A 27,870-nucleotide genomic window follows, 5' to 3' on the forward strand; every position below is an offset into this window, starting at 1 on the left:
ATAATTTTGTGTTGGTTATTTTTAACCCCTTAATGGCTTTTGACGCAAATATGCATTAAACCACTTCAGTTCCAAAAATTATTTAGGATCTACATGAAAGGAAAAAAAAGTGATTTTTTTTTCATGGCTGGAAATTCGGGCGTCAAAGGGTTAAACAATTAGACCCCCCCCACACACAATTCTCACTATACTATAAAGACGCTATTTTGTTAAGATTTGATTTTAGGAGAAGATGTTTCAGTGTTTGTCTCCTGTTGTTCTAAACTAATAAAATATTGCCTGTTATATAATATTTTTTTTTGGGTCAAGTGAAAAAAAAACTATTTGAAATTCTCTGCTTTTTTATTTTATTTATTACGACAAGTTCCATCAGCTTCACAAAAAAATGAACTCTATGATTACATGACAAGCCAGTTTTATTGTCCATGGATGAAAACAGAAACTGCTTACAGGATGGCAGTCACATGCAATACAAAAATATGAATTTTTCACATTTAATTAAAAAAAAAAAAACACGTCTTGGCCCGATCTAAAAAATTCTGTACAGCCTTTATACAGTATTTCCTATATGAAAAAAATATAAATATACATATATTTATATTTACATATCTTCTATGTCATATCAGTACCTACTTAAAAATGTTGTGATGTGACTAACATATAAAAGTTTCATTGAAATAATCAATGAATAATGTAATGTAAATAATGTATGTACATTACATACCAGTGGATTTGCAACACATTTACTGCAATCTTACACTTACTCAACACTGTGCCACAGCCAGTCACAAGAACAACCCAAAAAAAGTTTTTAAAAAAAGACAAATACAAGCACGGCAACTGAAGTCAGCAACCAGAAACTGTGCACAGACGCGTGCAAGAGAGGTACTCTTAAGGAAGGATATAGGACACTTCAGCTCTAGATTTCTGTTCATGGTATTTAAAGAAAAAAAGTTAAAATTTTGTGCACTTTTAAAGTGCGTTTTATTCTTTAAAAACTGATATTTGTGTTGTACTATTTAGTTATAGTCAGTTTTTTGCATCTGACCTGTCAAGTTGAGCACACTCAAACACCTAAACCAGTGTCCTATTTTCCAAAGCATCCCATAAACATCGACCTATTGGATTGTAAAATGACGACATACAAGTGAGCACATCACACAGTCCAGCCTCCACGAGATTCACCTGAAAGGAATAACTATGAAACACTGCAAACGTCACAATGAAAAAGAAATGACCATTACTAAAAATAGTTCTGAAAAAGTCTATGATTAGGATTTTGTCCTTTTCAAAAAGTGCATATTGTGTCTTAGCATAGGCTGGTGAACATATCAGCAAGTGCCTTTAAAAAACAAAACAAATAACATAAAAACCTGCGAGACGAGGCGGGATGAAGTCGATACAGCTCGTGCTGCGTGTCGAACCCTCGGGAAATGATAAATTAAGTTGCCCAGGATTGGGTCCATTTTTTGTCCAGAAATAACAAAAAAAATAAAACCATCAAGTAGTCAGGACCCTTCGCAGCAGCACAGAGAAAGGGAGGACGCCTTAGCGCAGACATAAGCCTCAGTGTCCCGTCTCAAACCACAGAACAAAAGGAAGGCAAAGAGATTTTTGACGCGACCAATGCAAAAAGGGCGACGGCGGACGTCCGTCTATGGATCCCCTCCAAGAAAACTCATTGGTTAGGCGTGGAAAAATCAGATTGCAGGTTAGTGGGAGCGGCGTTGGTTTCAGGCAGAGGCAACGCTTTGATCAATCCAATGAAAGTTAAGGATTCAGGAGCATGCAAGGCAGACTCTGGCTTTGTTTTGCTTATGTTTTAGAGCGACTGCTACAACCTGGATTAAAAGAGAAAAAAAAAGAGAGAGAGAAAAAGAACAGAGAGGGCCAAAGGAGAACACAGGTTAGATGGTTAGTGGAAATGCAGCAGGCAGAATCAAAGTAAGGCATCACACGCATTTATTAGTTTGAAGAAAGTCAAAATGCACAGAAATGTTTGTTTTAAGAGCAAAGTTTTCAGTTTCAAAAGTCAAGTTTCTACATAAACCTGGCCTTTCCCTATACATACATGAGCTATGTGGTCTTGGAGGCCTGACAGTTGTTTTTGAGAAAAGCAAAAGGATTTCAGAAATGTACTCATTAATAAAAAGCAGAAAGGCTGCAGAAACAAGCATTTTGTTGATTATGAAGCTGCATGGAAAAGTATATTTAGAGGGTCACCTCATTAAAAGTTGTCCAGTGTCTCTGACAAACTACAGTGATGAAAAACAAACTTTTTACCTGGATTTGCAATGGCTGTGAAAGAAAATTACTCTATTATTATTATTCTGACTGAAAGAGGAATAAGAGCCAAAAATATTTTAAACAGTGATGCTGGTAAAGGTGTGAATGCTTGCAAACATCAGGGGATCTGAACAGATTGGAATTGTCAAAAATTTACTTAACTTTTTTAAGGTATTAAAGGCAAAAACCTAAAATTTGAAAATAAGTAGAACCAGTGACAGTTCAGTTATGCTTCTGCTGTTGTGATGGTCTATTGTGAATAAAATGAATCATCCCACTGTAATTGTTGTGATAAAAAGGATGTGCCTTATTATTGCAAACAAATAAAACAATTTAAAATGTTAATATAAAACCATTAAAAGGGTGGGACTGTGTAAAAAAAAATAAAAAATGAAAAGAGAACAGAGTCAGATGCTCACGTTCTAAAAACACTATGCTTGATTAAACAGTTAAGACACAAGAATCACAGCTAAAAAAAGTGCTAGTTTGTTTCAATGTTATGTCACCAACATGTTGCATGATCCACACCAAATATTTCATCCTATAACTGATGTCATCCTGTGACTGGTAAATTGATATATTTCATAAATAAGGTCTTTTTAATAAAAACGTGGCGTAAAAGGCAGCATAAGGGAATTATGCAGTATAAATGTAGCTACATTCTGAAATTCTTAAAGATAGACCTGAAATTAATTATAAACAGTTTATATTTACATACAGTGATGGGTACTCTTTAGGCTTCTTTTGATATCTAGTTGGATCATCTTTTGCTGTCAGCCTTATTTTAACGTACTTGGAAATCAGCATTAAACAACTCATTAAAAACTCTTGAATTACACAAATTAACATTTAAATATATGAAGAAGAAAGCAACAATCCAGAATCTCTGTCTAAATATTATTTACTAAGAAAAAAAACCCTTAAAAGTCACATTTGCCTTTAAAAAGTTCACATTATTTAAAACATCAGAGCAAAGAGGTCATGTTGCTACTTGCATCTTAAATAAATCACTATTTCTAACTGTTTTTAAGATAGACATCTCTAATGAATAAGCGTTTGGAATTTATTCAGCAGATAAGGCCTGACAGGCTGCTGTACCACAAGGAAGCATGTCCAGTGTTCACATGTCCAGTGTCTTCCCCCTCACATGGGGGAGATACCTACTCTGCAGACTTCCAGAAGTGTCCCGGATGAGACAGTCTGCGGTTAAGCTTGGGCAGCTTCTCCAGCATGTCGGCCAGCTGGGTGAACGTTGGCCTGTCTCTGTGGTCAAACGCCCAGCAGGCAGAGAGGATCTCCTGTGGTCAGAAATCTGATCAGTGACTGATGAATCGGGGGGGGGGGGTCTGCAGAAGCCACCCGTCAGAACTCACCGTGACCTCCTTGCCCAGGTTGATTTCAGCCAAAACGTTCCTTATCCCTTGTCCGCTCCCCACCTGCCAGATGGTAGCTTCCACAGGCTGGTTGGTGATTGGCCAATCCCTCGCTTGGAGTTCATACCAAATTGTTCTTAAAAAAAAAAAAAAAAAAAGTCGTCAAATGGTTATTCTCGTTTAAAAGTTAACTTAAACCCAAGCGTGCCCTCGACTTACCCGAAGGCATACACATCTGCTGCTGTGGAGAAAGGAAGGCGGTCCTCATTGTTACCAGGGCTCATCTTTTGCACAATTTCTGGAGCTAAATAACATATCCAACCATGTGGAAGTCTTAATTTATTCTCACGCCTGAGAAAAGAAAAGAAAAAAAATAGGCTTTGAGTAACAAATTTAGAGGAAAAATGAACTTTTTCTAATCTATACTTGTGTTGTAAAGACCCACTGATAAAAAATTTTAACATGTTTTTGTGGTATATTTCTTAAGAAAATTAGGCTTAAAAATTCATTTCTTGGTGTTTCTTCACTCAAATTGTTGTGAATCAGGAGCAGACGAAAAAATTATGTTTCGAAAATATTGCTTAAAATACAATGACTGGGCCAAAAGGTCCCTGCTCTGCTCCATTCTGATGCATCCACTTGCAGACAAATAGATCCTCCTCATGAGAGCTGGTATTTGGCTCCAAACTGTACAGCTGGATAGCTCTGACATTGCTCACTATTTTTGTTGCTCTGCTAACGTTAGGTTGGGGGTGTAAGGGGCTGTAAGCTAGTGGGAGAGAGTGTAGGAGCTCTCAGTTAAGGGGAGGGGGTCGGGGTTGCTCTGCATCAACGATCTCAGCAACAACTCAGAGGTGAATTTCAACTGCTGCTCTGCAGAAACTATGTCCTAGAAAACAACACAGGTTTTTTTTTCATCTGTTACTAAAAAACACTGGGAACACTTCTTTTAAAATAGACCAAAGGATGATGAGAGCGGGTCTTCAAATAGTTAATTGTAAAGATCCATGCTGGATCTAAGTGCAGACAAAAACAGAATGTTCTGGAAATGGCAGTTTGCAATTAGGTAACTTCCACCTAAAAAAACAAAAAACACCATAGACCTTGAGGGTGCAGATAATCCTGCAGGCCTCAGCAGGTTCGCACAAATTGCCAGGAAATATTTGAGCAATTCAAACAGCACTAAGGCCCAGGGTTCAAAAGCATCATAACGGAGCTTCCTACCTCCCTTCCTGAACAACTCCAGAGATCCCAAACAGCCCAAAATCAGTAATCACCACCTTATTCGTGTCATGGAAAACGTTCTTGGACTTCAAGTCTTTGTGAACGATGCCTTTGGCGTGCAGGTAGCCCATTCCCTGCATTAAAGACCACAAACAAAAAGGTTATTAAGTCTTGCAACAAAAAAATGCTGAGTGTGTGAGTTAAGATGACTAGTCAAACTAGTCCTGAGCCATCTGAGGAAAAATAGTAGACAGAAATACAAAAAATAAAATGAAAACAAATCCACATTTTTAACAGCTGGATTAGAAAACACATTTTCTAAAGAATCATTGTAGTTTGTCCAGTACCAAAAACTGCAATTCACTTAACTGGATGATAGGGATAATACAAGTCAAAGTATTTTCCATAAAAAATACCTTTACAATCTCCTGAGCAATTTGCCTGGTCTTGTTAATATCCAAGGTGCTTTTAGTGTCTCGAACAACTGAATACAGCGTCCTCCCTTTACAGAAGCTGTTGGGAAAATTAAAAAACAGGATTGCAGGAGAGTCATAAAAGCACCTTTAATTGAAAAAGATAACAGACTTTCCCTCTTGTACCTGGTGATGATAGCTAGGTGCGGTGGAGCCATACAGGCCCCCATAAACAGGACCACGTTCTCGTGCCTGGTCTGTCTGTAGTTCATCACCTCCTTTTTAAAGAGCTTCAGATGATCCTGATTGTTACCGTCAATCTCGAGGAGGCGAATGGCTACCTCGCCGTGCCACCTACCCTTATGCACTTTCCCCCAGCGGCCCTGCATGAAAAAGCCAAAGAGGATTTTTAGGAGAAACGGGTATTTTAGCAGCATTAATGCCCATGGGGTTTCACACCTTTCCTATAAGTTCTCCTAAATCCAGCTGCTCAAAAGGAATGTCCCACTCCTGCAGGTAGACGCTGGTCTGACTGGGCTTGCGGGAGATGGGACCCTTCCACTGGTTTCCCCGAGAGCTGGGAAGATCGTCCAGCTCGTCGCACTCGCCGTCCGAAACCATTTTCATCCCGACATCCTCCCCGTCGTCCTCATCCTCTCCTCGCTCCTCATTTCCCTCGTCTTCGTCATCGTTCCCCTCCTCTGCCTCCAGGTCTTCATCTTCTGCCTCATCATCCTCCTCCGCTTGCTAGAAGCACGAAGCAACAGCCTTATGTGTTTGAAGAACACACTTCTTAAAGTCGCACTTGTCTACAAGTGGATGCATCAGAATGGAACGGAGCAGGGAGCCTGAGGCCCGCCCAGTGCGTTTTCCACATCACAAATATTTATTTTTTTGTCTGCTCCAGACTTAATAAATAAAATACTCAGAAATTCAAATTTAAGCCCAATTTCTCTCTTTATATGACCTCCATCATTAAAAAATGCCACAAAAGAATATTTTCATCGCAGAGGATCTTAAAAAAGAAAAACTGCCCCCGAACTAGATACAGCAACACAATGCGAGGTTAAAGTCATCCTTACCTCTTCATCCTCGTCTTCAACCAGCTCAGAATGGATGTCATCAGTTGAATAGTCCTTCTCCCCACTTTCAAAAAGAAATGTAATATTTCAGACATAAAAGTCTCATCAGGATCCACTTTTCTAAACTCATATTTTATAAAATAAAAATCCTTACACAGTGTCTTGGAGTGGATCATGGTACACATTAGCAAGACTGGAAACATCTAAAAGAGAAAGTAAAAAAAAAGGGGGATTTATTTATTAACTCATAGAAATCCCTCAACAGAAACAAAAATCCTTCGTTTCCCACAACTTCCAGTAGATGGCGTCAAAATGCTGTGAAGAGTAAATTTGCACTCAGTCTAATCATGCAATTGAAAAGATGGTTCCATCAACTGCTAAAACCCCCCCAAAAGCAAACACTTAGGAAAGAGAAAAGGCTACAAGGGAAGTTACACGATAAAACTACAAGAACTCACCGGGGAAGATAAACTGCTGTCTGTGCTGAAAGTAACAGGCAGCTTTTGCGAAGAAAAAAAAAAAAAAAGAGAAGCAGAGCAGGGAGAGTTTTCATTGTTAGACAAGCCCTAAACGAGTAGATTCAGTTTAATGTGAATGGAGAGGGTGTTAGACCTGAGACATCAAGGTCAAACATGCAAAGATAAGTGCAAAGTTGTGTGAGAACGTGGGCCTCACCTGGGAAGTTAAAGCGACAGTCCCGGTGGCCTTTAGGCGAGGGGTTAGGCGGAGGGGTGGCACTTGGGGGGTTGCTCTGTTGAAAGGGGGCTGGGGACGAAGGGGTGGATGAAGTGGTGGAGGACGGGTTGCTGCTGGAGTCCAGCTGGTTCATCACAGGAGGGTGATCCTGTGTAGACACCAGTCGGGCGGAATTTTTCAGAAAACGGCGACAGCAAATCGGAACTGTGCTGCTTATCTTTACATTTCGCAAGAGCAGATGGTAAAGCAACTGGAAGGATATATTTGTCTTTTCCCTCAAAGAAAACCCAGGTTGAATGTTTCACAAGGAAAAACAAATATATACGTTTTTTTCTTTTACCTTTTTTGTAATGGCCTTCGGCAGCGTACCAAACATTGGAGGTTCTGGTGGCCGGTCAACGGGGTTGTTTATGTCAGAGGGGACCGACTCTGTTCTCCGAATTTTGGCAACTGCAAAATTTAACATTGAAAATGCATTAAAGCTATGCAAAGTGAGCCTAACAATGGCAAACTAAGTCAGGGGAGACTAAAACTTACTTGGTAGAAAAGAGATTCTGCAAGATGGAGCTTCCTTTGTGCATTTGTTGTGGCACTTTAATCTGCAAAAATAATAAGCAGAATTTAATCGTAAAAATCAAGATTTACTATAGTCTTCCTTCCTTCAAATGTTTTTGCAAGGAAATTCTTTTACTGGCTCATTTGTTAAGGATTTAAATGTGTATGTTTTTTGTTTTTTTTACTTTATTAAGTGTGTAAAAATTTGTTATTGGGAACTCTGATGGTAAATTACTGTAAGTTTATCCATGTGGCATCTTTAGGCAACAGACTAATATAATCCCTAAAATTGCAGAAATCACATCAAATCTATTAGAAAAATTATAGTCCTTTTTCAAAACATGTGTTCACACAAGTCTCCAGCTGCTCTTTGAAGGAATCAGCACATTCAGTGCAGTGTTAAAACAAGCGAGGTGCATTCCGAAGTCTAGGTGCGGCTTTTCAAAGGAATGATACTGCAGGCTTTGAATTGTGACTGCAGGCACACTCAACTCCTGCGGGATGACCCGCGGGTCTGAGAGGAACAGGTCTGAACTGAACTTGAATCTCACTCAAAGCCATCAAATCAAATCTTCAAAGATGATTGATCATAAATGGGAAATTAACCACAGTTGTGAAATGGACCTGTCAAGTCCTTGCTAGCAGTTCCATGAGACATTCCAAGGAAATTCTTGAATTTGGCAGAAGCTTCCATGCTGAATCATTTTATAATTTAACTTTGATTCTGGCTTAAAAAGGCCTTTGTGATTCTAGATGATGTTTAAAGACATGTGCATGAAGTGTTATTTAGGACTTCTGAATGCATGGACAAAGCCAGGCACCGATTTCCATGCCACAACATCTGACGTTTATTATTTTCAGCCTAACTTGGCGCATAAAACAATCCTCGGATTCTCTGCTTTTAAATGTTATGCTTTGAAATCTTCAAATTCCTTTTTTTCATACTTGACTTTGAACTAGCTGGTCAGTTGTCCCAAAGTGACAAGACATTCAAATCTAAAACTCTATAAAAAGGATCCTCTTTTTAAAGCCCCACTCCAATCAGTTTTTGAGCTATTGTAAAAGCATTCCCAGTGATTTTTTAAGAATTATGATTATGCCGTTTTTAGCTAAAATAAAAAAATGGTCGTTTTTTAGGACAGTTTCTGCAGAGCCACAGTAATTCATTAGATATTCACCTGTGAGCTCAGAGCAGAGAGCTTGTGCCCCACCCAGTGTATTTTCTACATCACAAATAAGTGCTTTTTCAAACTGCCATTTTTTTTTTTTTGCTCCTGATTCACAAAAATTTGAATAAAGACTCAGAAATGCAATTTAAGCTGAATTTTCTTTATATACAATCTACATTATGAGAAGAATGCAACAAGAACATGTTTAAAACACCAAAAACACAATTTCATAGGAGTGGGTCTGTAACATTTAAGTGTTGCAACAATTAAGTTCTTCCATATGAAAGATTCAGCATTTTTAAGAACTTTATTGTCTCAGATAATTAGCTTATTTAGAATATGACTGCTTTTTGCACTTTTTACCATTTCTTTTTTTCTTACAAATGTGTTTAAGTAAAACAAATAATAACAACAAATAATTCAAACAGCAAACTGATTTTTTTATGTTTTAAACATTACAACATTGTTTCTGGTGCATACAATGAAACTTAGGACATTCTTTAAATTAAAATAAAAGCCTTGAACTTACCGGCAGTGTTTGCACTTAACTCCAAACATCATGTTCTTCTGGCACACTTGACAAGTCTGAGACAACCAGGACTTGGTTGAAAATCTGCACAAAACCCACAATTCTGTCAGTTCCAATTTGCCCAATATTTTTGTTTATATGTATGTGTAGTTGTTTGAATCAAAGTCCTACCTGTGAGTGACTGCTAGACCTATGTCTCTCCTCACTGCTTGTGGGGAGCTCCGATGCATGGCTGCATTATCTATAGAACAGAAAGAAATAAAGAAAGAAAAAATATGGACTAAAAATCTACAGACTTGTACAGTAATGTAAACAATTATGAAAAATACTTTCCAAAATTAAAACAATAACACAATTTTATGAACAGTTTTTTACTATTTTGTAATTTGTTGATTCGCCATGTTGATGTAAAAATGTGTATGCATCCAGGCAACTCACTTTTAATGATGCTGTGCTCCTCCATCAGGGTGGGTGTCCCTGGAAGGGTGTAAGGTGCTGTGGCAGGAGTCGGGGTGGATGTGGGGGTCCGTGTGGGCCCGACGGGGTATCGAGATGACGAGTCTTCACATCCATTTCCATTAACTTGCATATTCAGAAACAGCTTATTCTTTTTCACACCCCTGTCCAAGACAAACACCAAAGACTTGGTGAGTCAAGGCAAAAAAAAAGGTGGACACCACAACTGGTCTGCAGCATCAGCGGAGTAAGGGTGCAGCACAGGGCAGATTATGTAAGAGCCACAGGAAGACACTTTGGAGCTCCTTAACAGCTTTGGCACTAGAAAGACTTTCTTAACACACAGACTGAGGTCGCATGAGTACCAAGCAGTGCCAGATCTGTGATTTATACCCACATGTGCACACACATGCAGTGAATTAACTTTGGGAAAAGCACACACTTATTTAACTTAATCAGTTATCCTCTTTTGAAACAACTGGTACACAAAAAGAAAAAGAAGTAGCGTGATCATATGCCCATAGGATCTTTGTCAGCCGTGTTTATTTGTGCTGCTTTTTACCAATAAATTCTCTCATAAACAAACCAGATATCATGGATACATTTGCAGCATGTTTGTGGATGTGCATAAAGTCATAACGGGGAGGAGGGGAGGAATGAAATGAGGGAGAGAGATTGTGTGTGTTGCCACCAGCTCAGAAATACTTCCTGTTTTGACATGACTCATAATCTCTCGGAATCTGTATGGGATTAGCTCCGCTCATGCAAGGAGAGCAAAGGAGCAACAAGCAGGATGTGAAAGGATGTAACCCCAAATGAATTGGAAAGTAACACTGCTTCTTTCCTCACACTGGATTTTTAAAAGAGGAGAGAAGACGAAGAGCTATTTTTATAAATAAAAAGTGTTGTTTTCAAACATTTGAGAACAAACCTCATCAACTCTTATTAGTTAATATGTCAATATTTTTATTTCTGCAAAGGGGTTGTTCCTACATATTATTCATATTTGATAATCATTCCTCCGTCCATTAATTGCCACCTTATCAGGATGGAAGGGTTTGTGAGCTCAATTGAATTATGTTGCCAAAGGGCAGGCATTTGCCCCTGGAATAGTCTCCCAACAAACACTGGTCCTGGTGAGCCAGAGGAACAGTGATTCACAAAAACCCTATGAAAAATGTTTAATCAAGAACTCAACATACCTTGTCCACTCTGTCAAAGTGAGCTACAATGCGTCTGCCTTCTGTGGTTCCACCAACAATCATCTAAAGCTATCTATACGCCGCCCTCTGCAACGCGTGATTTAGCGACCACTTCCAAAGAAAAGTCTACCGTATTTTCATGACCATAAGAAGCACTAAAAGTTCTAAACTTTCTCCAAAATGTATGGAGTGCCCTATGGTGCGGTGTTGCTTGACTTCAGTAAAGAGGACGTAGGAGAGGACAGCATGAGAATGGTAAAGGAGGGAAGTGTGGACGTGAAAGAAAACACACCTACGAATAGTACAAAAGTGCAGGTATGTGCATGATCCAGAACAACATCGTTTTGGCAACCTTGAAAATTCCACCTGCAAAGAGACACGCTTATGAAGTGCAGTTTAAACTGCAAGCCATCAGCTACGCGGAGGAAATTGGGAATCGAGCAGCTGCCAGAGAAATCAAGATTAATGAATCTGTGGTTCGCAAGTGGAGGAAGCTGGAAAACGAACTCCGACAGTCAAGAAGACGCAGCTGAATTTCCGCGGAAACAAGGCGATGTGGCCCGATTTAGAAGACCGACTCGAGTGATGGATTAATGATCACAGAACAGCTGGGAGAGGCGTCTCTACAGTCACCATTCAACTGGAGGCAGTGAACGCTTGCAGAGGAAATGAAAATTGAACATTTTCATGGAGGTCTGTCTTTGTGCTTTCGTTTTATGAAACGCCGTCATCTGTAAATCCGGACAAGGACTACGGTGGCGCAGAAACTTCCAGCGGATTACAATGAAAAGCCGTCCATCTTCCACTCCTACTGCAGTGAAAAGATTGCAGACAAACACACCCAGCCACACAGAACAGTGTATTTGGAAAGGGGTACGGAGATGGTGCGAAAAGGCTGTCTGACGGAGACTAATGGCAAATCCCTTATCAGTTAGCACTGCCAACATTCGTAAGGCTCCTGATCTAGATCCTACATGTGGCCTTAGTGTTTAGAGTTTGTGTTGACCCAACAATCTTCCTTCAAATCACAATCTAATCTATTTGTGTCTCGTTTGCTTTACTTAACGGCTTCATTCAGAGACCTACTTGTTGGTGGGAGGGTCCTCGATGCGGTTGCCCAACTGGGACTCGTGGCTTTTGCTGCGCGTCAAAGTGATGTTGGGGAGCAGATTCAGCAGTTTGCGCGATGGAGGTGGAGGGGTGCATGGAGGCTTTAGCCGGTGGCGCCTTTTTGAGGGTGGAGTCACGGGGGGCGTGGAGGTGTGTCCGTGGAGCCAGGCAGCACGGGGATAAGGTGGCGGGAATGGATCAGTGAGTGGGCTTTCACTGTGGATGTATGATGCCAGCGCCTCTGGTGTGGGGACTGAGCCTGAGCGGGGGTGGGGAAACGTAGCACTTGGGGTGGATGGGGTTGACTGGATAGTAGATGGGCGGGCAAGAGGTGATGGACTGTGAGGACGATTTCCCAGGTTGGAGAGCTGGTCTGCAGTCAGCAGGGAGCCACTGTCCCTCCTGGTGGGCTCAGATAACCAGTATGTGGCATCCTCCCTCAATTCTCCTCCTGTGAAATGACAGTCAAGTCAATCAAGACAGAGTTCACAACTACAATTTTTAAACTTGTCCTGTCCAGCAGTGACGCAAACAGATGTGTTGGACAGTTACTGTTACAGTAGGGGGTTATGGATCTTCAGACACACAAGGTGTTTATTTGTCTAAATCCTTTTGTATTTGAGGCTAAACTTTATTTATATTACACCAGTACATTTAAAATCAAGATGACCCCACAGTAGTACTCCATACCTGACTCCGTAGCACTCTTCAGACATGAAAGGGCAGACCTGAGTCTCGTACATTCTTCTGAACTGGACCCGAGTCTTCTCATCGTATCTCTCATCTGAACGTCTGTCATCTGAAGCAGAGCGTCTAGAGACAACTTTGCTTCAACTGCCTGCAAACAAGTCACAAGAGAGAAGTAGATGCTCAGTGACCTTGTAAAGAAAGAACAAACACATGACATAAAACAAACCCATTGATTCATTTATGTTCAACTTTTAAAAAACAAGGAGAAAAAAGGTTGCTTACAAAGAAAGATATTGCCTTAAATATGCTCAGTATAACAACAACCAGCTTTTCAAGCTCTAACATACATAAATCCAAGAAACATATTTAACAAAGGCGACAAAAAGTAAACTTTCCTGTTTTTAAGCTTTGTGGAAAGCCTCTGGAACAAACCTCATTTATCAAATATCTTGGAAATTTCATTTCTGATGATTGGCGGGATGACAGAGACATTCAGAGACCATACTGCAAACTCTACGCTCAGGCAAATATGCTGATGAGAAAATCCAGTATGTGTTCTCTTCAAGTGAAGTGTTCGTTATTCAGAGCTTACTGCCCTCTTCTGTATACTGCTCCTCTGTGGTGGAATTATGGAGGTGGGACAATCCGTAGATTCATAGTGACCTGTAACGATGCCTTTAAGCTTCTGCTACAGGCTAAACCCCTGGTACAGAGCCAGTCAGTGGTTTCTGGATGCTCACATCCCCACCTGTGAAGCACTACTACGTACGCTTACATACAGTCTCATGGAGCGCCTGGACAAGTCTAAAAATGCAATTATGTTTTTGACTGATCCTAAAAGAGGCTCATTCCGCTCAACTCCGCCACACTGGGCACAGAGGTTATACTCCTTTTTAAATGGTTGTAAACTGTAGTTTTGTTTTGTTTTTCTATTTTTATTGGTATATTTATTTATTTTTACTATGTATGTTGTATCTGTCTTCTTTTATGGACCGCATTTGAACATGAAATAAAGTGAATTATGTTGATGAATGGAGGATTTCCTTATTAGGATGTATGTTTCTGGCTTCCAGTATACATATTTTGCAGGTGATGAAAAACTACTAACAGAAAACATGCTTCTGGGCTTACAATTGATTTGAAAACGTTTTACAAAGTGCTCAAAGCCAGAAATATTTAAACTTATAGACTTCTGTTTAAATACGCCTATTAATGTTTTGGTAATTGACATGTACAGTTATAGCCCTTCGGTGCCCTGCTTTAAGACACTTCATTACAATCAGAGTGGTAACTAAACCTACCATCTTGCTATCAAAGCTAAACCACTACCTCATTGCTACAGCTACCAACAGATGGAAACAGTCAATCACAAGGTGAACAGTTCAAAGGATTTGGGCTTGAAGACATGCTCAATTCCTCTTTAGGTCCCAAGTGTCAGAATGGAAGAGAAAAGTCATTAAGGGGAACTGTTACGCATAGCTTGAGGATGCTGTGGTTTTAGGTACGAGTAGTATTTCAGTAACTGGAAAAAAAAAAAAATCTGTTCAACTTCAAGATAATTGTCCAAGGATTATGAAAAATCAGCCAATAGTGACAAACTTAGGCTAAAAGTGCTGCCAGACTCAACACATTTCTCAATCGACGAGGGAAAAAAAATATCTTGTATAATGAGTTTTTGTTCATTCATAACCATAACACAAAGGATTAAGTTTACTTTGATTGAAGCATCACTCTCCTGGCGATGGTGTTATTATATGGGGTATGACTTCTTGGTACATTTTTGGCTCCTAATTTTGAAGTGAAAAGTAAACCCCTTGTGGTTCTTGCTACCGTAATTAGCAGGTCTACCCCTTTCTGATAACAGTGCAAGTATTAAAAGGTTATAATTTTTTTAAAACTACTTTCTAGAACATTGACTGTATGTGAGAACTGGACGGAGTCCTTCAACGTCACGTTCCAAATAGGAAGTACCAAATTGGCTCCAAGAAGGAAAATTCCATTTACTTCTCATAAATAGCTAATACTCAGTCATTCTATTAGTCAGAATAGCCATTCTTGCTCTGCTATCTTTTTTAACATGTTCTTGCTAATACAAAGTTTTTCTGTGGTGCAACTTACTAAAGTTCTGAACTGGCCAATCGGGCGCGTCAATGAAAGTATGAGGTCTTACGTTGCATCTTCAAAACGTGTGATTGACAGATTCTCCCAAGCCCATTTTGTGTGGGGTGTGGACTTCCAACAAGCTCACTCCTGATTGGTTGCCATAGAAATGTTGACTGAGACTGACTCATACCAACTGATGCCTACTGCTGTTGTCTGGTTCCAACATGGTGGCATCCATATCGAGACTAAATGGGGACTGAATTGACTTCATATCGTTGGAGCTGAAAGTAATGGGAGATGTCACACTGACTCAGTCCAGTTCTCGTATACAGTCAACTGTTTAGAATGCAGTTATAATGTCATGGTGGATGGGTTGTTTCCAGAGTGATCAGATCTCAAACCATGTGAGTAATGTACAATCATGGTGGAATAGCCGTGATAAACGTAAACAGATTGATATGAAACAATGGCCAATAAATATCTTTCCTGCCAACATGAGAAAAACACAACCTTTCCTATAAACCTGACATAGTTTCATGGAGTATTTATGATTAATAACCACTACCTGAGATAAGAGGTTTTCTTTACTGCATGTGCCGATTTAATGGCTCAGTTAAACCTTTACTCTAAGTAGAGAAACACTGATTGCAAAACTAGGGCAACCTCCCACACGTGTGTAAACTACAAGCAAGACTTTATCGCACAGAGAGGCTAAGCAAGAGCGGGAGATGTTGTACTTAAAACTGCTGTGACTCCTCCCACCTCATCATTTGCAACATCTCCGATGCAACCGACAGAACACTTACAAATGATCGCTTTCTTGAGGTCTTACTCCGTCATGCACTGTTGCTGGGCGGAAATGCAACAGTCATCCAACACTGCACACCTGTTAACCCTATAGATTAGCTCGTTTAGAAACCCCTTTTATAGTTATCTGTGCACAGTTCCAGCATAAAGCTAAATGAAAATGTGTACCAATCTCTGGACAGCTGCTGTCAGTACAGGCTCCTCATACCTGTTAATGGCTCTGAAATGTACATAACATAACACCGACCCCGCAGTGGAGAACAAATAGTTACAGTGTGGAAATTTCAGTGTAATAATCTGAGATGATGACCAAAGTTGGTCATCAGGATGCAACAAAAGCTCCACATCCACAGAGCCAGTACTTATTTTTTCAAAATACATTAAATTTCTGACTCAAAGAAAACTCCTGACGTAGTCGTGTTTAGGGGTAATAATTGCTAATAACAGGTATAGAGCAAAGGAATGAGACAAGAAGAATAGGAGCTTCTCTGCACACCAAAATAAGAGAAAATAGAAAGAAAGTGAAAGAGAAATTTGGAAAAGAATAACACACAAATGCCTTAAATAGATGGGATACAAAAAGTAAAAAACTTTATACAAGGTTTTCCGTCGTGTGTGAGTCTCTACTGTTGCTCCACCTAAAAATATAAAACTACAGCAGACATGGCAATGAAAATCCAGGTAACCAAACAAGTTTCTAACAGGAATTATATTCCCTCAGTCATCTGGAAAGTTTATGTTTACACAGGGCACGGTCTGCAGTTTAACCCATTGTCGTCTGAAGGATGTAATAATCCTACGTTTAAAATCATTTAAATACCCTCACAAATTGGTGTGGGATCCTCTCCGCTCAACTGAAGACCAGAACAATCCCAGAAAGCTTTCATGTGGACCTGTGAAGTCTTCAGCAAACATTTGCTTTTGGGACATTCCTCACACTCCTGTGGAAAAGCCCTTTCTAGACTTGCAAACATGGTAGGAATTAGAACTGGAAGCTTAATTTTGGGGACTTGGAAAAAAGAAAAGTCTTTTATATATTGCAAAACATTAACAAATGTTTTGTCTAGCTCTTTCAGTCTCCATGGGCTCTCTGAGCACTTCAGTGCATGCTAAAAAAGGACAAAAACTCTTTGGCTCAAGTTCAGGTTTTCTGCCACTTATCAGGAATAAAAATAAAATTCTTCCTACTCCTACTGAACGGGTAACACTGGTTGCATTTTCTGAGAACACGCCATTTGTAATACAAACACTACAGTCCTTCCCTAGAATAGTCTGGCAATCAGACAAAGTCGGCCTACCTTGATGAGTTCTGTCCGCAGGTTGATGGTGCGCAGCCAGTCTCGCAAGTGAGGGTAGCTCTCCAGGGCCTCTGGCCTGTCTGTCTCTGGCACTTTGTGCTTGCACTGCAGCTGTTTACAGATGTATTTCATCAGCTTCACCTGCAGGGAGCAACAGAGAACATTAGACAGATGGGCTAGAAAAGAGACTGGGGAACTACAGCTGAAAGAGGCGGTGTGCCTCAGCAGAGACACAAAAAACATATCCAGTGAACAAACTTATAAAATATGAGACATAAAGACTGAAGTCCATTCATTCTTAATTACTCTGTACTCTGGCACAACCAAAGTTTCCCTACATCTACCTCAGACCAGACAGCAATAGCAAATAAACTGATGGCAGAACAAATTTAACTGAAACAAAAACAGCTGAGCATGAAAGTTCTCAGAAATGACCAAAGCGCCACATGACCAGCACTGTAATTTTATCAATGAATAACTATGGGACAACATGCAACGGTTTTGCGCACATCGACAGGGAAACCTAATCGTGTCTCAGTGTTTTTAATGTGTTCTTGTGGAATTTTTCTGATTATGGAGGACATGTATTAAGGAAATGTGCTCAAAATAGCATTTCTGAGTATTTCTTTATTCAAATTGTTGTGAATCAGGAGCAGACAAGAAAATACTGCTTGAAAAAGATTGTATTTGTTACATAGAAAATACAACTAAGTGGGCTACAACTCCCTGTTCTAGACTGGGGAGGGGAAGGGGGGGGGGGGGTTGCTCCCAGCTAATGGTACCACCCACAACTCAGAGACAAATTTCTAAGAAACTCCAGCCACTCTGCAGAAACCATGTCCTAGAAAACGACGTCATGAAAAAACCACTGGGAATGATTTTACAATAGCTCAAAGTGGGTTTATAAATAGCTTTTACTGGTTCATAAAGTATTTTAGGGTATTCCTGCAATTGCTAGGTTTAAATATTAAACTATTTCTTTTCTATGACTAATTCTTTAAAGTTGAATATGGAATATTTGTGATAATTACTAATAATGTTCATTTTTAAATAATTATGAATTGCTTCCCAAGGGGCCGCCTGATAAAGGTCTTCCAGGGGGCTCTTGGTTAATTCCTCTTTGGGTTTTGAGCATTGGAATAGAAGGGAAACTTTTTTTGGGATAATTGGTGAATATTTGGGTTTTGGGTACTTTAAGTGTTTCAGAAAGCGTTTTTTTAAAAATGTTTTAGGCTTCCAGAAAATTGTCCTAAGAGGATGAATGCTCAGCCAGAAGTGACAAACTTGGGCTAATGTGCTGCCAAACTCAACTATTATTTTTAACAAAGACTCAAAAATGTGGCCCCCTGTTCAAGGTCCTCCACGGTCCCTTATGAACTCTTTCCTGCACAATGAGGAAAACTTACGACGTGTGATATTAGTGAACAATATTGCAATGGCGATATAACTTGCAATACATGAACAAATGACAAAACACAAAACAACTTACACAACATTTCCATTTCACTGCAACAGTTTTATTTAAATAAATGTCAGCATGACATAAATGATACTCCAAATGATCCACATTTACATAGGAGATGGGAATCTAACAAAAGAGTTTCATTTGATTGGTCAACAAGGTGAAGTGGCCCATCCGATTGGTGAAATGCTTAAAGGACAGTATTTGATACGTTAAATAATTCAAACTGCCATGGGATTATTTTAGTATGTGTGCAGTAAATATTTAAGGTAACCATTTATCAAAGTGTATGCTGTCTTTTGCGGAGCACTGATATTGCAATGACGATACATTTGCGATTTATTAAGCAGGCCTATTATGAATCATGAAAAAACAGCTTATTAGGTCACAAAAATAAATATTTTTAGGTGCCGTTTAGGGTCTGGAACAAATCAAATAAATACCCAGTAATTGTAGCTTAAACAATTCATGTACATATAGTTGATTGGACAAATGAATGCAGATGTAGAAATATTTAGAACTATGTCATTTAATGAAGACAAAACTTAAAACAGTTACTAGGAAATGCAGTGCAAGCTCAAACGCCTGTTTTTGCATTCCAGCCTTGTTGTGTTTACAATTCGAAATGGGCACAATAATTACTGAAGCCTTGCTGAAATTTGTGCTGACGTTTAAAATGACATCAATCGCGGCTGTTTCAAAATATAAGATAACCTCAAATCTGCATCATGTAGGAATGTTCCTCTCTGAGGCCCGTCATCTCTAGCTATGGTTCTCCCGTGCTTTCAATTTAAATGTGTTGATCTGTCCTGTGAATAAGTTCTACAATGAACACCATGGTGTTGGTAAACCGCAGCCCTCAAAGTGCAGCTCAGTATGACTGTATAGTGTGTCCTTATCACGCAGTCTATCTCCAAGAGTCCGTTACACCGGCAGCACCCTGAGATGAGCCTTTAGCTGGCTGGTGTTGCACCTTTCAAGCCCTGAGCGAACAATAGGCGGTGTGTGTGTCTTTCTACGCTCATTCATGCATCTCTGTGACACAAATCGCTCACCAGCCACACAGAAACTCCAGGAGCCGCGCTGCTCACTGCGAATGCGGCCTTGGGGAGTGAAAAGGCTGCTTGGTGGCAGCTCACAAAAGAATCTCGGTTCCGCGTTGGAAACGTGAAAAGAGCAGACACGAGGAAAATGGAGGTAAAGGCTCTTTGTGCCGTCGCCTGGCCCTGCTTTCCTGCTCTTTATGTGCCTTACAAATAACATTCAAAAGTCACAGCAGAAAAGTGTAATTACTTTCAGCATGAAATCTGACAGGTAAAGATGATCCTAATACCTGGGTCATGTTCCAGACACTGTAAACGAACGTCAGAAAATAAATGAGCTATAGCTGCTGTTTTAGCAGACGACAGTGGTGTCATTACACAGTTTGACCTGTCAGTCTTACTTCTCAACATGTGTGCAAACATGACAGACCAGCGCCGCACAAAAGGGAGTGAAAGATAAATGCAGAACTTCAGGGTGTGAAGCTGTGACAAATCAGTCACGAACCCAATCCTACCCGTAAACACCCCGCTCGGTGCGCTCTCATCTCACATTTTAGCGCCTTTTCAAGATCAATGCTGAGATGCATTCGCTGAATGTGTCTAATCAGCCATCCTCCTCCCTTGACTCCCTATACACTAGTGCAGCATGGTGACGTCAGGTTACCTAGCAACATCTATTCTGAGTCGTCAGCAACATTTCAGTGGGATTTTCCCCACACATGTGAAACACAAGAACTCAAAAAAAAACAACAAAAAAACAATGCAGATGTCAGCAGCTACAAAACATGTCCAACTTGTTTACCATCAGCTCTTCAGAGGGTATGTAGGGTAACTAGTGGACGACGAAATAGGTGACATGGATTAAAAATACCCACCAAACTGATATGTGTTGGGAGAAGGGTCATCAAATGCACAGATAATGGCAGGCCAGTTTTATTTTGGGCGCAGAAGGGGGGGGGGGGGGGGGGGGCAGCGTCTGACGCGTGGCCTGAAGGTGGGAGGAGAATTGGCGTCAGAGCCCACCTGTCAGTGGAGCAAAACAACACCATGGCAACGGCTGTGCCGGCATGAGTGACAGCCAGTGTGCTTGCTGCCAGAGAAAAGGAGGAGGAGGAGTCCTAGCAGCAGCCGGCCTGACACAGCAGACTCTGTGAGCCGATCCCACTGCCTCAGTTGTTTTTTCAAGGCTCTTGCTGACACAGCCACTTTGAAGCACCTGCAGAGGATAGCATGGCCTGTCTGAGAGCTAAGTTCCAATGCTATTACCCAGAAAATGATATTTGCACAGGAAGGTCAGCTCCATTTTTTTTCTCTTTTAACTACATGTGCACCCGTTTTCTTCAGTCTTTAAGCAACACCTCTCCTGATCTCACATCGACCATAATGCTTGTTCCTCTGAGCTCTAAAGAAATAACTGCAGAAAAAACCCCAAAAGAGTTGCACAGTTTATTTCTCCCTCTTCCCATGAAGCTGCATCGGGTTGTAAGAACTGGCACATAAAAGGCGACACAATAACACAATGGGAGACACCGTTGTGCAGAGGTCGGGTCACAATCTGGATCCGCAGGGGGTGCCGCGGTCAACATTTCAAGACAATGTGCGGCTGCCCATCCTCCATCGCTGCTGCTGCTGCCTTCAGCACAGGCCGACGCTGAGCTGGGAGGGGCTTGCGTAGTCCTGATAGAGTTGCCTCCAACTCTTTGTGCAAATACAGACAAGGTGTGTATGTTAGCCTTGATAACCTACACAAAGACATACACCTGGCCCCGATCAGCATCACTCCAAGTCTAGGAGGTTCAGATACTGTGACATTATGGGGACAATAAAAAAAAAAAAATCAAAGGATGGAACTTATACCGAGTCTGTTCAGAAATAAAACGAGGCCTGCCTAAACTGTTCAACCACACTGATTTCCACATCATGCAATCCTTTAACCAGACTGCAAGGAAGAGAGGAAACCGAGTCAGGGTCAGTGCTGACAATCACTGGAATTGTGCTTCCTCCAAACCGCGATGTGAGCGACATCCTCCGATAGGCACACAAACACATACGCAGAGGTTATCTTGTCATGAGGGGCGGCCCAGCGGATTGGCTTTGATTCCCCCCTCCCCTTTCCTGTCTGCTCCCGCCCTCTCTCGCAGAGGCTCTTTGCGCGTCATTTGATTTTCTTATTTAACAACCAACCCTGAAAATGCGTAGGAAGAAAAAAATGTCTAAATATAGACGCAGCCACAACAGCTCGCGCCGCAAGAGCACGGCAAACTCTCTCAAGCATCACGAGGAGACAAAACAGTGATGCTTTGCTGTTTGCAGATCAGAACACAGTCCTGATTTAAAAAAAAAAAAGATAAGACGCTCAATTGATTTTATGGAAAGTGTAACACTTACTCAAGGTTTTTGTTAAAAACCATGCATAAATAAAGCCCTTGAGTTCTGCTGTTAGGATGTTTGGAAGTTGTCAGGATGGTGTAACCAAAGCTTCCTCTTTGCACAGTCTACCATGAATAATACAAAAGTCAAAAATATGTGAAGTGCGGCTGTGAAAGCAGCACAAAGACTGCATGGGAGGTGAGTGCGTCGAGTGGGATTAACATGTGAAAAAGTAAGGAACGAGGTGGCACTCCATTCCTCATTATCCGCTCATCGGCGAGGCGGGAAAACAACACACACACAGTTCAAGTGGAATAATAAACGATAATAATCGATGAGAGAATAAAGCCAGTTCTAGCCGCTCTTGATTGCACTTCAGCGCAATATGGGAGCAATGACCCTCTGCTCCATGAGTGAGTCAACTTCCCTGACCTCTCACAGACTGCACAAATTCTACGCATGAATTAGCAGCTTTGGTTAACAGTGACTTGTAGGTCTTTGTACTTTTGCTACAATGTGCATGTTTATAATTTTTACATTTTTATGCAGGCCTCTGTGGTCTGTAAGATACAGCTAGAGCGAACACAAAAAATGATTTTATATAAAGACATGGCAGACTCCTTAATTTTCTCGTTTATATGAATTATGTGGCTAAAGCAATCTTAAGGTGGGTTGAAGCAGGAAGTGAAAGTGCACAGCTGAAGCGAGTTGCAAAACAGTGTTCCAGTAAAGATGTAGGAAGTAAGACCGTTGATCTACAACGGCCCTACCAGCTCCCACCCAGAACACAAGCGATGTGTTGCAGAGCCTGAATGCGTGCATGTCTGTACGCTCATCTGCAGCGCTGGTCACCTCTGTCATTAGAGAAAAATGTAGCGGTCTCCACAGGGAAATTCAAAAACAGGGTGGTGCAGATTAGTGTGCTTCAGCAACTTCAAGTGTTTAAATGTCTAAAAAGAAGCTTAAGAATACAAAAACACAAATAATGGAAAAAAAAGCTTGGAAGGCTAGCATTGCAGCTGTATTTTTCTCTTTAAAGACCCACTCTGATCATCTTTTGATCTATTGTAGAAGCGTTCCCAATGGTCTTTTCACTAAAAGCCACCTGTGATGTTTTCTAGGACATGATTTCTGCAGAGTAGCAGTGGTTCGTTAGAAATCACCCTGAGTTGTGTGTGGGACTTCCTCCACTTCCCCTCATCTGTCTGTTTACAATCCCTCCCTATGGCTTACAGCCCCTCACACCGCTAAGTGAACATTACTGGTGCACCATAAATGGCAAGCACTATTAGAGCCCAGACGTGCAGTTTTGAGCCAGATGCCAGCTCACACGAGGAAAACATGAATCTATTTGGCTGCATAGGAGTGGAGCAGAGCAGGGAGCTTGTAGCCCTCCCAGCATATTTTCTTCGACACAAATAACAGCATTTTTTAATCTGCTCCTGATTCACAACAATTGAATAAAGAAATACTGAGACGTGCAATTTTACGGGTAATTTTCTGCATAAAAAAACATTTTCATCAGAGTATGTCTTTAATTGAGCTTTTGGAACAAAGCAAACACATTTTTTTAAACGCCAAAATGTTTACAGTCCTGGTTTTGCAAAGCTCAAACTAAAGTCAGCAAGCAATGTACAGTCAAAATAAGCAATTTTCATTAAAACCATGGCAGATGGTAATTCTTGCAAGACCAAAAACAAGCTAAAACTAACTTGATGTAGCCTCATTTACACAACTAGTTTAGAGAGACGACCCATAAAACACCCCGTCAGACAGAAGGAAAAAGGCAAAAAAAGCACATTTTTCCCCAATCTTCCCTAAGCATGTGTCTGCCGGTCCATTGTCACACAGAACAATGCAGATGCAGAACGCATCTACAGAGTATGCATACCTCAGGAAGTACTCTGCCAGATCATGTCCTGTTCCACTGACAAGGCACACGTGACAAGCGGGTAAAGAGGAGCTGAAGAATGTGGACTAGGATGGGCCGTGACTTCACATCAACTCAAGCCTCCAACCAGTCTAGACTTGCCTTGGAAAACGTACCACTTTGCCTCAGGACACAAATGCGACCAGAAGTTCAGCGTCATTTGCTCTGGCTGGGTGTGGATCAAACAAAACACCAAAAAAAAAAAAAAAAAGGAGCGTAGCCATTTTGACTGCTTGATAAAACAAAACAAACTAATTTCTGGTTGTTTTGCAGCCTGAGCAACTCAAATACTGCTCTCACGCGCAGCGACTTGCCAAATAACACATGAGCGAGGCATCCACGAATGATCAAGATTATTTTTTGAAAAAGGGAGGAAGAAAAAAAGATGGACCAGGGAGCATGACACAAGATCATCATTGCCTCTCGTTGTTCTGAGGGTGTCACTTTCCCCTACGTGGATCATAATGCCCTCCTAAGCTGACAACAACAAGACAACAAATACAACTTGCCAACCCCCCCCCACCTAAAGAAACAACAACAATAAGGCGCATTTGAGATCGTATTATGTCGCCGTATAGATGAAACCTAAACCCTGGGCTTTCTGAAACATTAGTTTTTAAGGGCAACTGTATAATTATTAATAGGGGTGTTGAGTTATCCAGAAATAAAACAGACATGGATAATTAATAGCCTCTAGTCAATCAGAGTTGGGATACTTATTTAAGCCAAGGTATAAGGCTTAAATAAACAATGAACCAGGAAGCACACTTGTTATTCATAAGGCTGTTGAGTGCTGAAAACTCCAATATTCCAATTTGTTTCATATGTGTTCAGGTTTTACCCCTGTTGTCTTCATACATAGTAAATTGCATACACTTATATACCCCCTGCTACCTTCTTAGCAGGCCGCAAGGCACTGTAGAGTCAAAGTCCTATTAACCAATGCACAGACTAATGGTGGCCCTACTGTCGAACACTGGCGCCAACCTATAACCACCAGGACCAATGCGGGGTTCAGGGACAATTTGACAACCTATAACCACCAGGAGCAATGTGGGGTTCAGGGACAATTTGACAACCTATAACCACCAGGAGCAATGTGGGGTTCAGGGACAATTTGACAACCTATAACCACCAGGAGCAATGTGGGGTTCAGGGATAATTTGACAACCTATAACCACCAGGAGCAATGTGGGGTTCAGTGACACTTTGACACAGGCGGATAAGGTACCTGCGAACCTGCGATCTTCCGATCATAGGTCAACCGCTCTACTTCTGCACCACAGAGGTGTAAAGCATTGAGCCTGCTTATTATTAGGTAATATTGGTACGCAAAATTTTACGCCATGTGGAAAATGAGTTTGTTTACTTCAACTGCAAAATACATATGGAGCAATTTCTTTGCTTGGACATTTCCAAGATACTTCCTGGTGCTGAAGACTCTTTCACCAAGCCATGTCAAGACATCCGAAGATGGGAAGAAATCTGGATCAGGAGGACTTCTAGTTGGCAATAAATTGAAAAATGCATTTCAAAGTCTTGGGTTTGTTTTGGGCTATGTCTGAATTCCCTCTCTCTAACTAAAAAACTATCTAGTGTGGGACTATTTTAGTGCCCTGAAAGCAATTCAGACACGTTGCTCACTTTTTTTTTTTTAAACGGCAATTATGACGTCACTGATTTCACAAAGTGAAAACATAATCAGCAAGAACATTTTATGACAGCTATTTATGAATCCACTGTGTTCTGATGATGAAAACGTTGATGGCTTATTAAAAAAAAACATACATTTTTCCCACAAAAATTGTCTAAACGCATTGTGGTCAACACACTGCGATCTAGTGTGCACCAATGCACACTGGTTTTTCACAGAGACTTCAGAGATTTCTAGGGCACTGGATTTTGGAATTGTAGATTCAGACAGACCTACTAAACTGGTGAAAGCACTAAAGTGTAATGTGTAGTGAAGAAATTCTGACACAACCTTGTAGTTTGTCGCATAGCACAGAGGGTCACAGAGCTGCACATACAGCAACATCAGTAATAGCAGCAGCAAACTAATCGTAAACCAGAAATCGTAAATGGATAGTAATTGCAATATCGCCTATGCAACACAGGTATAGCAAAAGTTGAGATAAATGGTTACTTTAAATTTTTGCACACATGCTAAAGTAATCGTATGGCATCTTAAAGTATTTAACAAATTTAATTGAGCCCCGGCTTAATCAGTCTAAATATTACGTCATGCTTGCCTCTTATATAGACTAGGGTCATCTGGAGTTTAATTTAATTTATGTGGCCTTTTATTTTAATAAAAGTGTTGAAATGGAAATTATGTATTTAGTTGTTTAGCTTTTTTGATGCATCACCAGTCATATCGTCGAAATGATCATTAAAATCGCACATCACGAGTTGCCAATATATCGTGCATCCGATTATTATTGAATGTGTGCCATTAGGCCAGGCACACACAGGAGCCTCCCCCTCCTCCTGACAAATGACAGAGATGGAGGGGTCAGGCAGTGGAAGATAGATCCTAGGCACCCCCGTTTGGGAATGTTCTAGACCCGATCGCGCTCTCTTGTTCGGTCCCCCTCGGCTCACTGAGCCTGCAGCTCGTACATTCAAGCGGATGCGGCGCGCAGGCTTCATGACTCCGCAATTTGACGGTGTCTCAAGACAGGACGCTGCATGCCATGACAGATCGGGAAGGCTGCTTACCTCTAAAGTGCGTATTTCTTGCTGCGTAAGGTCGTTGGAGGCTGCGCACTTAGTCCGTAGCCCCTGTAAACTGGAGATGGAGATATCAATCATGTTCTGGATGAGTTCGCACTGATGCAGTGCGGCCATCGCCACGCCGCCGCCGCCGCTGCTGCCCCTTTCCGGCTGTTCATCACTCTCGACCATCCTCCCACCTCTGATAGACACACTATCCATTCCTCAGCATTGGGCTCGGATGGAAGGACTGGGGGGTGAGGGGGAGGGTGAGGGGGGGTCAAACCGCTAAGCTCAAATGAAACATATGCAGCGGTCCAGCGACGCAGCGACCTGTCGTAGGAAGTTAGCTGACAGCAACTGTCTCCAGGTCACGGTGTGGGGAGAAAGAAAAAAAACAGTCGAGGTAATATTTGATTTAAAAAAAAACGGCGTGTTCGACCGTGAACTGGGTCGAGCAACTCGGCGAGGTCCGATAAGGCTTGTATTCTCCGTCCGTGTGGGCTTCCGACGAGAGGATACACACTAGCTTCCACCGAAGGCTCTGGCGGAGGCTTCAACGTCTGTCAGCTGTTGGGAACATCATCGAGCGCGGTGCATCCTGGGAAATATAGTTCGATATGTAAACGTTCAAAGAGCCACATCTCTACTTCAAAAAGAGAAGAAAAAAACAACCTTTCAGTTGTTTAAGCAATATGACATACAGTTTTAATGATCATGACTTGTTTTAAATACAAGTGTTTTGTTTGTTGTCGGCACATTTGTCATTTTAAAAATACTATTTTATAGATATTATAAAAGTAGCAACACATAAAGTAATACCCTCTGTGATAATAATCATTTATTCAAACCTTTTCATTAAGGGGAAAACAACAATCTCCATTTGACAGACCTTAAGAAAAATAACATGTTTGAAAACGATAGGCAGAAGCGAAGCCTACTCCTTAAGACCCATTCAACTTTAACAACAAAATTTAAAAATATATATTTCTTATCTATAATTCCCCATCAATCACATTATAAATAAATACCAGACATTCATTAAAATCATCATGGGGCTCAGACAAAAGCAATCAATGACCTCATAACCATTCTTATCTGTTGAGTCTTAATTTAAAGATTGAAAATCCTCTCTTTGTTAGATTTTACAAATAAAGGATGGGTGTGTTCATACTAGTCATTAGCTTGGTGATTTGTTCTTATAGCCCTTTTTTGTAGTGTATACCAAGGACAGATAGTAGATTTAAGTGTGCTTCTCCAAACTTAAGTACAATATTAAAAATATGGAAATATCAGAGAGCCCAGAAAAAATGCTTTTCCCTGGATAGTCAACTCCATTTGAAAAAAATAATTGTAA

At 40.8% G+C, this 27,870-nt stretch overlaps 1 protein-coding gene across 2 annotated transcripts; it reads right to left on the reverse strand.

The window, feature by feature from the left end:
• Window positions 1-396: 396 nt before the first annotated feature.
• Window positions 397-27,109, reverse strand: ksr1 (kinase suppressor of ras 1). 2 transcript variants are annotated; one of them, XM_023962300.1, is made up of 21 exons: window positions 26,520-27,109; window positions 16,994-17,134; window positions 12,786-12,933; window positions 12,072-12,546; window positions 9,766-9,947; window positions 9,499-9,568; window positions 9,328-9,411; window positions 7,612-7,673; window positions 7,415-7,524; window positions 7,054-7,222; window positions 6,837-6,878; window positions 6,533-6,581; window positions 6,379-6,442; window positions 5,756-6,043; window positions 5,483-5,679; window positions 5,300-5,396; window positions 4,884-5,017; window positions 3,879-4,010; window positions 3,660-3,795; window positions 3,451-3,584; window positions 397-1,841 (listed from the first exon to the last, which is right to left on the reverse strand). In XM_023962300.1, the coding sequence occupies exons 1-21, from the start codon at window positions 26,733-26,735 to the stop codon at window positions 1,835-1,837; spliced, it is 2,937 nt and encodes a 978-aa protein (XP_023818068.1). In that variant the 5' UTR covers window positions 26,736-27,109; the 3' UTR covers window positions 397-1,834. The 2 variants fall into 2 exon arrangements, with proteins under 2 accessions (XP_023818068.1, XP_023818069.1); XM_023962301.1 differs by lacking the exon at window positions 6,837-6,878 and having other exon boundaries at window positions 26,520-27,106.
• Between the last annotated feature and the right edge of the window lie 761 nt (window positions 27,110-27,870).

This window comes from Oryzias latipes, chromosome 14, assembly GCF_002234675.1.
Source record: "Oryzias latipes chromosome 14, ASM223467v1".
Taxonomy (NCBI): Eukaryota; Metazoa; Chordata; class Actinopteri; order Beloniformes; family Adrianichthyidae; genus Oryzias; species Oryzias latipes.

Coding starts and splice junctions, on each gene's coding strand:
- ksr1 (XM_023962300.1), bottom strand. CDS start 26,735: ATGGATAGTGTGTCTATCAGAGGTGGGAGGATGGTCGAGAGTGATGAA. Junction 12,547..12,785: donor GAAGAGTGCTACGGAGTCAG/GTATGGAGTACT, acceptor GTCATTTCACAG/GAGGAGAATTGAGGGAGGAT. Junction 9,948..12,071: donor GAGGACCCTCCCACCAACAA/GTAGGTCTCTGA, acceptor TGTCTTGGACAG/GGGTGTGAAAAAGAATAAGC.